The sequence below is a fragment of the Aptenodytes patagonicus genome, chromosome 24 (genome assembly GCF_965638725.1).
Source record: "Aptenodytes patagonicus chromosome 24, bAptPat1.pri.cur, whole genome shotgun sequence".
NCBI classification, from domain to species: Eukaryota; Metazoa; Chordata; class Aves; order Sphenisciformes; family Spheniscidae; genus Aptenodytes; species Aptenodytes patagonicus.
The window spans coordinates 5,830,585-5,842,031 of NC_134972.1; the positions used below are offsets into that span (position 1 = coordinate 5,830,585).

At 45.3% G+C, this 11,447-nt stretch overlaps 1 protein-coding gene across 3 annotated transcripts; it reads left to right on the forward strand.

The window, feature by feature from the left end:
- Positions 1–11,420, forward strand: ANXA4 (annexin A4). 3 transcript variants are annotated; one of them, XM_076358784.1, is made up of 14 exons: positions 1–182; positions 283–378; positions 4,301–4,357; positions 5,297–5,372; positions 5,785–5,879; positions 6,159–6,272; positions 6,449–6,539; positions 7,029–7,108; positions 7,514–7,570; positions 8,037–8,130; positions 8,647–8,742; positions 9,190–9,248; positions 9,594–9,716; positions 9,984–11,420. In XM_076358784.1, the coding sequence occupies exons 3-14, from the start codon at positions 4,355–4,357 to the stop codon at positions 10,041–10,043; spliced, it is 948 nt and encodes a 315-aa protein (XP_076214899.1). In that variant the 5' UTR covers positions 1–182; positions 283–378; positions 4,301–4,354; the 3' UTR covers positions 10,044–11,420. The 3 variants fall into 3 exon arrangements, with proteins under 3 accessions (XP_076214899.1, XP_076214898.1, XP_076214900.1); XM_076358783.1 differs by lacking the exons at positions 1–182; positions 283–378 and adding an exon at positions 818–904; XM_076358785.1 differs by lacking the exons at positions 1–182; positions 283–378 and adding an exon at positions 1,047–1,129.
- The last annotated feature ends 27 nt before the right edge of the window (positions 11,421–11,447 follow it).

Here is an 11,447-nt window from a genome sequence, read left to right on the forward strand (position 1 = left end):
GAAAAAAAGAACCTGAGAGGGTTGCTTTACCCGTTGTAATTACTGTACTTTTGGCATCAGAGGAGACCAAAATCCCTGAGGATAAACACAGTGAAGACAAGATACGTATTATTGCAAGGTTGATTTCCCTCTGTCAGCGTCATGATCTTGTCCAAGGCTGACCCTGGCAGTGTCACATTGGGGTAAAACTGAAGTCCCTTTGCCTGAAGTGTTTTGACTTGAGGGCGGTGCCATTTATTGGGGCAAAAATAATCATCTTTATGAAAATAACCATTCTTACAGAAATCATGGCTGTTTGTGATGCAAAGTTCTTAGATAAGGGGGAACGATGCTGAAGACCTGGAGAGGTGCTGTGGGAGCAAAGGAGACACAATACAGGTAAGAAATCCCCACAAACAACATGGGGGGGAGCAACAGGACTTCTTGCTCAAAGCTGTTGTAGCCTGTGTGCTCCACGCCATCGTCCCTCTCGCTACCCCCTTGGGTATGCCCTTTTACATGACAGCGTAAAGCGAGACATCAGATGCTGGCTGTGCGCTCGGGCTGCAGTCAGAGAGACCCTCTGTTCCCAGAGATTTTTACAGGCAATGCTGGGGAGCACAGAAGCCATCTGAGCCTGCCAGGCCACCTTTACTTGCACGGGCTTCTGTGTAACCTCGAATGTGCATTTCCTAAATGTGTGTGAGGCTCCCTGGGGAATCTCTCCCTTCTCTGGATTACAACCAACTGTTTACGGAAGGGCAGAGGAGAGGAGCAGGGTTGGATTGCCTTCCCGTCAGGCATGCGAGAAAAGCTGCTTTGCGCCGGCGGGTCCCACCCCGCTCCAGGGCGGGGACTTTGCCATCCAGGGCAAGCCGAGCAAAACTCTCCCCATCCCCGCCAAGGCACCCGCTTGGGACAGCAGGTGAGTGCCAAACTAACTGTGGGGTCCCCTTTGGCATGGAGAAGGGGTCGCGTGGCTAAAGGCGCCTGGGAAGATGCCAAGCACCGTCCCCGCTTGCCAGACCGCAGCGGCTGGTAGTGCGGCTGTGCGGTAGCGGGACAGCCCTTGGCTGGGCGGATGCCCCACTGGAGCCATGATGCCAAGACATTAGGGCATTGGGGTAGCCCTGGAGGGCACAGACCTCAGGTGAGGAAGGACGGGGAGGTGGGTTGTGGGAAGGAGGAAGATGGCTGACTCTTCCCAGGCACAGGGAGTGCAGGTTTTGCTTCCTATTTCTGCCGTGCCCCGTGGCCAAGCTGGCACGTCTTCCCTGCTGGATGCTGGAGTGTGGAGGGCATGTCAGGGGGCTTGTGGAGCGGCTTTGGGTGGGTGCACAGGCTGAAGTGAGGAGTACAAGTCTCTGCTAACTCAGTATTATATTTTTATTCCTTTTGAAGGCGGTGGCCAGGCAAAGGTCATCGTGTGGGAGGTGCTGGGATATTTCAGCTGGCTCAGGGCTCACCAGCAGAAGGGAGATCCTTTCCTGAGCTGCAAATTTGGGCTGGGATCAGGGTCTGTCACCCTGCTACGAGCCCCAGACCTACCCCGGGGCACTCTGCCTCCCTGAAGCCCAGCCAGCTGTGGAGGCAGCAGGCTGTATCCAGCACACTGGAAACAGCTGGCAGTGGCAGAGCCATGGAAAAGCTGATCTGGTGCAGGGTGTGGGTTTGTGTTGGAGTAAACGTGCACCAAATGAAAGAACTAGTCAAACAAGTCCAGTGTTTGCCTTGCAAGGAGACGGGTCGCAAAACAGTGGTTTTCCACTCCACATGCTAGGTGTAGGGCTGGCAACATGTCTGAGCTCAAACTTGAGGGGGAAAAAAAAAAACCAAACCTGTGTTTATATCTGGTTAAGCTGTTGGGAGCTTTGCTTGCTGGGAGCTGTGTGCGCTCTGTGCACAGTCAGGAAAACTTGATTCAGAGCAAGCCTAGATTTGAATTGGCCAGCACACACGATAGTTTCAGCTGTTTTCTGATAAATGAAGTTTATTCTGAATTCAGCTTTTAGAGGACATTGATGTGTACTTATAACTGCCTGATTAGCTGATAAAGCCTTCTAGGAAAAGGTCATCCATGGAAAAAAATTGAATAATGGGAGGGATGCCTCATACACCTGCACTCTGTCATCTGGCCACAGTGTTTTGAGCCTGTTCTAAGCCAGGTTTACTCTATCAGCTAGCTCAGGCCTTTATTCTGGGATGAAGAAAATAACATCAGGACAGGGGTTAGCCAGGGCACCTTAGCTAGCTGACTCTTTGCATGCATAGTTTAATTCTTCAAAACACGAAGTTAATTGTTGCTCCTATCCTGAAGCTGTTTTTCCCCATTTGAGCTGCAGGCCAGGAATTGTGTTAAGCTGCAGAGCGCTGGCAAATCTGACTGAGCAATTCCCTTCTCTCTCTCTACGAGCAAAGGGGGTGGCTAGGAGAGTGTTTTATTCATCTAATGCCCCAGCCTGAGCCGTTCATGGAGACACCTTCACCTGTGAAAGGGAGCAAGAGGGCTACAGGGGCAGGGACCATTGCTGGAGAACCTGGCTGAACTGCTGAGCGCTTCCACCTGTAACTTCAGTGGCTCATTTCTTGTGGCACCACACAGAAATATACTGGGAACAAAACAGCATTTGCAGATTACGCAGTGGAGTTAGCACCGCTGCCTTTTTCAGTACTCTACTCTTTATATTCCCAGTGACGTTTAAGCTGGATGAAGAAATCGCAGTCTTACAGTCAATAGTCAATGTGACATTTCTGTTGTAATTTGATATTGCAGGAGCATTTGCCCTGAATCCAGTACATGCATCCTTTCCTCATGTTTTGGTTTCTTTCTGCCAGCTCATTTGCACTCAGAATTTTTCTGCCTCCCACCCCCTTTTCCTTGGTCATTGACCTTTCTTTTGCCCTGTAATTGACTTGTTAAACCAGCCTGTCTAATATTCCTGCTTCTGTGTAAACTAACTGAATGGTGAAACTGTATCAGAAAAACATCTGTGAAATTCAAAGCCATTATTTAGCATCCGGCTAAAGCAAATAAAGTTGGCTTTTTATTTCTGTAAAAGATTAGAGAAGAGCAAAGATGACTTTCTGAGGTCTAGGTCGTAGTTTGACCACTGAAATCTGTAATCATATGAAAGAAAGCAAACTCGACACTAATAATTTTCCATACATTTCCTGGTTGCACAGGATGTAATAACGTGCAGATGACTTGGAGAGCACTCGGGAGTGCCTGTGTGTAACGCATCTATGGCAAATGTCATACTGAGAGTTAACTTGCCGGAACAGCACCCTCCGATGGTATTCAGGATTTGTAAGAGTCATGTGAAGCATGAGCAAAGACACTCCTGTTCTTGCACAATCTGGGCTCGTTGATAGCAGCTATTAAGCACCGTGAGCAGGATTAAGGAGAGATGTGATGCCAGCAGCTGATGACTGCTTCTACTTAAGGGCTTTAATGCAAGAACCTCAGCTCATGCTGTGTTGAACTTGAGTTGCAGGGAAGTGAACCTTGTCTTAGTATTTGACATCCTGTCAACTGACCAGGGATATGGGAAAATACTTTGGGTGTGTTCATGTATGGGCCCTATGCGTGAAAACAAAATTATGAGCAGAAAAAATAACCCTGGGGGGGATGGCAAGTAAGCTTTTTTTTTGAGGGCTTTAACAGTCAGTTAAAATTGCAGTCCTACAAGGAATTACACGTTGCACCAAACTGAGGGGATGTTGAATACAGCAGATTTTAAGTAAGAGGGAAAAATAATTCTCCTGTCCCAGTCCTCGAGTGAGGTTATCCTTCGCATGCTCATCTACACCTTGATGTTGTCTCTGCCTCCCACGGAGTATCTGTGAAGGCTGTTAGGACTGTGCAGGCACCCTCACCCTAATTCATCCTCAGGCTCTCACCTGGCAAGGTCAAAGCCATGTGTTTTGAAGGGCATGGGAATCAAGTCTATTTTCTTCGCTCCCAGGGCAACATTGTCTGCTTCTCCTTGTAGCCTCAGCCAGGCTGTCACGCTAGCAATAGAAGCGAAATTTCTTAAATTACTACTGCTAATCATCTGCTTGTGCACCACATCCCTCTTTCAGACAGGGTGAACGCCCTGGCCCTATGCTGTTGCAAGCCAGCCTTTGTTTGTTCGGTACAAAGCAGGACTGGAAACTCAGGGATGCTGCTATGGGCGTTAGGTAGGGCTGTTCAAGTGTTGCTTTTAGTCCTCAGAGAAATTAGGTGGTTACTTAACCAGCCCCATTAACTGGTAAGGGTAGGTATATTCTATTAATTATTTGCTAGAAAACTAACACTCCCTCTGTTTTTTTATTACAGTTGTCTAACTGCCTGGGGACTCAAACAGTAACAGGTTGACCAAATACGAGAGCGATGGTGAGTGTGCGTGTTTCCTGTACCACGCTGTGCCAAGCGTTTGCTCTGATCAGATAAATGTGGGGAGTGTAGCTCGGATAAGGACGCAGCAGGAAGAACACTGTCACCGTCCCTTTTGGGGGGGGGGGGGGCTATCGCTTCTCTCTGCTTCCTCATACTAGAGGAGAATGACATATACTCGCTTTCCCAGTTTGGGAGTTAATGGAAAATCTGATCAGATATTAGTCCAAAGAGCATTAATTTCTCCAGATAAACTTCCTGGGCATATTATTCTTTCCAGGTTCAACCTGCAAGGTAGCCATCTATATGGTAGTTATCCCCGTGCCTGTTTCAGAAAGCCTAACCTACACAACTGTTAAGCAGTGTTTTGCTGATGATTTTCATGGGAACAGGGAGAGCTTTGTAAGAGAGAGTGTAGTCCCACAGAAATGGCATTGGACAGGAGGCAGGAGAAACCTGTTTGGGAATCACTGTTTTGAGCAAAACACTGTGCTTCCTGGTGCATTATTTTACAGAATGATGGTCCTTCGCTGCTCTTAGAGAAGTCAGGAATAGGGCTTTGATGGGAACAGCTTCTTCTATGATTTACACGGAAAACTTCTGGGAAGAAGCCCTAGCTAGACTGAACAGAGATGTCAGGCTGCTTGCCATTATTTAATTGGAAACCAGATACTCCATGGGCAGCTATATGAAGATATTTTCTCCTTTTAGTTGTGTCCCTGTGGCTTATTTCTTATGTGGCTGGGAAGTCCCTCTAGAACAAACTGTTTCTCTTTAGGGTAGGATGGAAGCCTGATATAAAATCACTCATGTTTGGTGGGTGGGCTTTACTTGCTATCACTGTGTTTGCATCTTTTGATTTTTTTTTTTAATTCAGCTCTACTGTATGTATGTATCACTTTGAGTCTGCCTTTGATAACTGTTCTCCTGTGGGTTTAGGCAACAATCAAGGGGGTCTCGAGTTTCAGTGCTGAGCAAGAAGCACAGGCACTAAGGAAGGCTATGAAGGGATTTGGTAAGTTGGTTTCCCACAGTTAAACCCTTCCCCCCCTGCCCCCAGCATTGGGAATGTTTTGTCTGGTGGTTTGTTAGAGGGGAAGTCTAGCCATTTGCATTGCCCCACTGCCCTGTGAGGGCACTGAAAGGAATCGAGTGAGTTGATCAGGCTGAGACTTGAACACACCTTGAAATCCAAGTCTTGGCCACAAAAACGTCCTTAGTCAGGTTCTTGTCTCTCCTACGGTGTGGTACTGCCACGCCGCTGGCTGGGTTGAGGCAATTCTGTATGTTGATCTAGTCCCCAGTGCTGTTGAGAACCAGGTTGTGTAAGGAACAGAAGATGGCTAATGGCACACTCTGGACAAGACCAGAGCATGTTTCTGGTTCTTGTGCAAGCAGCCTGACTGGTTTCCATTGGTTTCTTCCAGGCACAGATGAAGATGCCATCATCGAGATCTTGACCAAACTAAACGTTTCCCAACGTCAGCAAGTTCTGATCACCTATAAAAGCAGTATTGGCAGGGTAGGTGGTCTTCAGAGATTAGCGACTGTGGCTTTAACTGGGAGATGCAGACATTTTTGGGGTTATGTCACTTGGGTGAAATGTGAACAACATCCTAGTCTCCACAATGGTAAGGTTAGCACAAGCTTTCCCTGGCCAAGTTTATTTTGGTCGTGTTCACTTCAGAGCAACTGTTCATCCAAGGAGAGTTGGAGCATGAAGAAAAGTGGTGACCAAGTTCTTTCTGTTCTCAAAGGCTGTATCTTCTCCCAACTCGTTTCTCCTCTCTCCGTCTTCTAGGATTTGATTGATGACTTGAAGTCTGAGCTGAGTGGGAATTTTGAAAGGGTGATCATTGGTATGATGACTCCTACCACCATGTACGATGTGCATGAACTGAGGAGGGCTCTGAAGGTTTGGAAATCTTCCTTTTATGTTGCTTAAGTCCTGGTCAATTTAGTATGATATGGCATAATTATACATTTACTATTAATTTATTATTATTAACTTATATATAATTAAAAAAAAAATCCTAGTTGCACATCGAAACAGTTGTCATAATCTTGGATCTTGTCCTTGCAATTCCCTAGGGGGCAGGAACAGATGAAGGTTGCCTGATTGAAATTCTGGCTTCTCGCACAAACGAAGAGATTCGGCGCATTAATGAGAACTACAAACTTCGTATGTAGCGCAAACTGCAAGCCATTATCATACTGACTGGAAAGTCACTTGTGTGTATGCATGGACATGTGAAGAGGAAGGAGAGGGGTCTGTTAGCCTTTAAATGTGACAAATCAGCCAATACAACTATTGCCGTTTGTCCAGGGAGAACCTCTGAGTTAAACAGGTGTCAACAGCAGGACTGCTAACAGCCTCCAGGATTAGAATTTCACCCAGAAATTGAATCAGTGTAAATAAAATGGGATGGGGTGGTTACGTCTATCAGTTGGATGTCTGTCCACGTGTGGATCTATTGCCAGTTTTATACTGGCTGTGCTTCTTAATTTTGCCCTGTAGCACTAAATATGATGGCTGGACTGCTACGGTGAATTTTAGAGCTCTGAGCACAGTTATACACTTACCTAGCTTGCGGCTGGCAAATGTTGTGGACAGTGTCCAGGTGGTGGGCCTGTTACTAACAGATGTCATATGTGTGTGTGCTCTTGCTAGAATATGGCCGTACCCTCGAGGAGGACATTGTCTCTGATACATCTTCCATGTTTCGAAGAATCCTCGTGTCCCTCGCGACGGTAAGTCCAGGCTAAGGGAAATGGGGATGAATCTTCCTGTTGTTGACGGACATGCCTCTCACCTCAGTGATGAGGTGTTTCAGGCTGGCTTTTGTTTCACTTATCTTGCATTTCACCTCGCCTGCATTTCACACCCAGCTTCTGCAGGGAGAGGAGTCTGACTCTGGGTATGCATTAATGCCACGTGCTCTTTTTAAAATGGCCTGGTTAAAGTGGATTGCTGCTCATTTCAAAAGGAAGTACAAATCGCATGTGAGCCATATTTTGCTGTATTCGTAAGCTACTATTCAATTTTAAGGATCTCATTATGCATCTCCAGTAACTCGTTTTGAATGGGGAATTTGCAGGACTTGCTTCCATTAGTTGCTCTGGTGAAATGAGTCTTTCATCCTTGTATCTTTGCAGGGAAACAGAGATGAGGGAATGTATGTGGATGATGCCCTTGCTCAGCAAGATGCTCAGGTGTGTAGCAATTTGCTTCCTTGCAAGAATTGTCTGTTCTTGTACATGTGATGCGTGGTGAATCCTTGCTTTTTCTAGACCCAATTTCTTTTTCAAGGTAGAACCGTAAGCCTGAAGGTATGCTAGGTAGCAGCGCCCTAGGTGGAGACCTGGGCTCTAGTCTCAGTTTTGACCCTTAAAGAAGCCTCTTCACTGTTCTGACTCAGCCGGTAAAATGGGGATAATGGTTCTAGCCTCCTTTGCAACTCTCTGGTGAGAGGTGTCTAGACAGGCTGGGTATTTGGGAGAGGAGATGACATTTCAGTTGAGAGTTGCTGCGCTTGGTTAGTATTTATTGGAATATATCTGTGATCTAGACAAGCCACAGGCCAGCAGTGCTCAAGCACCGAGGAAGTAAAAAATCTCATGTTCTGTACACCTGGTCTTCTCAATTAGCCTTACTTTGTCTATTCATAATGTCTTCAAGTGCCTGTATGAAGCTGGGGAGAAGAAATGGGGAACAGATGAGGTACAATTTATGGCCATCCTCTGTACACGGAACAGATGCCACCTACTGAGAGGTAGGACCCTCTGCGGTGTCCTGGATTTTCTTCCTTGTTTGAGGATGATACTTTTGTAGGAGCTTTGTACTTGCCCGTTAACTGACTGTGAACTCTTCCTGATACAGCAGGTATCCTAGAGCCCAGTTGCATTGATTCTTTACGACTGTTTTATTCCCTCCTGAGACAAAAAGGGACTTGAGAAAAACAACAGTACAACTTGCTCCAGCCTGTAAATTGGAGATAATGAAGTGTGACTCCCATTGGGGCAGAGCTAAGCATTTAAACTGCCATCATTAACTAGCAGTTCTCAAAAATGCTAGCAGCAGTGGTAGGCCAATTAGCAAGACAGTTGACAATTAAAATGAATTATTTCTGTGGGACAGCCCTGATTTTAGCTTACAATGTCACAATAACGGTGCAATGTTCGTACAGAGTGTGAGGAGCTTGATCTTGCAAAGTGATCCTTGGTGGTTTACACACTGTATGCCCTGAAGCATCTCACTTTCTCTTTTTATCACTGACTCTTCCTCCTAGTTTTTGATGCATACAGAGGGATTGCTGATAAGGACATAACAGACAGCATTAAATCTGAGATGTCAGGAGACCTCGAAGATGCTTTGTTAGCTGTGGGTGAGTGCCCTGCTTTTAAACCTTGTCTACAAAGTAATTAAATAATTAGAGATACTGTATCTTGCCCTGGCTGGCTGTTTACATAGCTTCAGGAGGCAAATACTGTTTGCAAGCCACAGTGTTTTACTCTTTGCAGATACAATCGGGTGAGAAAGCTCTGTGCTTTATGATACTGTTTGCTTTCCCAAGTGATGCTTTGGTAGCTGACATTTGCTGTCAGGAAGCAGTAAAGCCTTAAAGAAAATATTACTGGGCACTGGGCACAGAGACACGGATTTACAGCAGGTCACTGACTACGGATGTCTGCACTGTACTTGCTGTTTGTTGGCCCTGAATCGCATCTTTACAGAATAAACACCTTCACTGAGAAAGTGCTATAAAGGTTTGGAAGACCTTCTCCTTCCATTTTGATTGACCTTAATTCTGTTGTTCTTGTCTCCCTTACAGTAAAGTGCGTGCGAAATAAACCTGCATATTTTGCTGAAAGACTGTATAAATCCATGAAGGTAAAGACCTTTTGGTGTGAGATTGCTATTTTTTTTTTCTCCCCTTGCCTTCCCATGCTCAAGTCAGTAGCATTACAGTAATCATTAGATGAAGAGAAACTCTGCCGTTAACTGGGGGGGGGGGGGGGAGGGAAGTCTGAGCCTTTTATATGGACGTCTTTTCCCTCAGGAAGCTCAGAGCAATATTCTTACCCGGCAGCGAGATGCTAGTGGATCACTCCACTAATGCAAAAATGCTCTGATTAGGAACAGATCCCACAGAAGACCAAGTGATAAAACCTTTGTGTCTGTCACTCATTTATCCAAAAGGCTTTGTAGTTGTACGTGGTTGGTTTATTTCTTTAGGGCTTGGGAACAGATGACAACACGCTGATCCGAGTGATGGTGTCCCGCTCTGAAATAGATATGCTGGATATCAGAAGGGAATTCCTGACCATGTATGGGAAATCGCTCTACTCCTTCATTAAGGTAAGCTTTTCAGTGTTAGAAACAAAGAGTTGGATTTGCTAAGCAGCTTAAAGGAGACAGGTCCCCACCTGACACCTATTGGGTATTTTAGAGGAGCTGGAATTAAGGAGACTTTACATTTATGTACTGAAAATGTTCCTGAACGTTCTTAGTTCTTAAATTGTCAAAGAGGGTACAAACCCTACAACAAATCGTATGTGCTGGGAAGAATCCAGCCTTGCATGGAGCTGTAAATCTAATTGCATTCCTTTTTTCTTTTCTCTCTAGGGAGACTGCTCAGGAGACTATAGGAAAGTTCTGCTCAGACTCTGTGGTGGGGAGGATTAAAGGATGCCTGGTGTGCTGCCTGGGTGATGGGAAGCAGTTGATCATAACGATTTCTTTCTTTTTAATTTTTCCCAAATATCTTATTAATTGCTGAGTATTGACTTAGGTTAGTTAATGCTCTGGTTAGATGACGGCCATTCGGGTTGACCCTTTTATGCTTGCAACACCCATTTGTCTACTAATTGGGCTAGTAAAGCCCATCTTAAACAGAATGCTATAACCAAATATGTAAAAGCTAAATTGTTACCTGACAAGCTGTCCCTTTGCTGTTGCATTCACCAGCAAAACTTATCAACTGAAGCAAACTTGGATGCAGAATGTGAGAGGCTGCACAGGGAAAAAATTAACCTCATCAATAATGGAGAGTGCAGAACGCAGGCTTGCTTCAGTTTTTGCAAGATAATTAAAACACAAAGAAATCAAACATCTAAAATACAAGCACGTTTAGATCTTAACTTGCCCTCTGTTCGTGTGGAGCATTAACAGCCTTGCTGCACTTTATGTATAGGTTGCCTATAGATCTGTAGGTAGGGAAGATGTCACTGGTGACATCAGAAAAAATTTGCTGCCCTGGTTACAGGTCAGCCCTGTATTCTTCATCTGTATTCCTTGACTCATGGGAGTATAAATAATCAGGGTTATATTACAAACCCTTCCTCTGGATAAAGTGATGTCATTAGAACGGTGCCTTTTAAGGAATGACCTGTCCCCAAAAATGCATCTCATCAGCACTACCTGATGCCTTAGACTGGGATGCCTTGTGCTGGGGTAGCTCGCCAAATCTCACCAGCGCTTGCTGGTTGGAGCCCTGGGTAACACTACTGTTAGAGGGTCCAGTTTTGGTGCCTATGCCTGACTTGGACTTCCATACCAACCTCTGGAAGAGACTTTTCCCCCAGACCCTACACAACTGCCTGTTAAGCTGACCGTTGTTTTCACTACAAAAATGCGGTTCTCGTTTGGCTTAGCAATTTATTTTTTTTTTTTTAGCTGTTGGTATATAATCCTGTTTTGAAGGCATCACACTGAGGTTAGAATTTGAAGGCACAAATACCGATATGGCCTAAACCCAATTCTGTCACTCATTTTGTTCTAAGTTAGGCTACTGTTGGCTTGAATAGGAGATATTTCTGTGGCCTCAAATAAAATAATTTTCTTTCTTGCTCCCTGTGCTGTAATTTGAGATACATTCCTTAGTTTTGGTGGGAGAGGAGGCAGAGCTTTTTCCAGTTCTACTGAAGCCTTCTGCTCCGTGAAGGAAAAATTTTCTTACCCAGTATGACGGGCTAACAGATGAGCTCAGGCTTGGTTTTGTGTTTAAATGCCTTGTGTTATGTTGCTGACTTTTTAAAGATGAATAAACAATTTGTTTCTGTACCTTCTGCCACGATTGTGTATTCTGGG

Coding starts and splice junctions, on each gene's coding strand:
- ANXA4 (XM_076358784.1), top strand. Junction 5,373..5,784: donor GAAGGCTATGAAGGGATTTG/GTAAGTTGGTTT, acceptor GGTTTCTTCCAG/GCACAGATGAAGATGCCATC. Junction 6,540..7,028: donor TAATGAGAACTACAAACTTC/GTATGTAGCGCA, acceptor TGCTCTTGCTAG/AATATGGCCGTACCCTCGAG.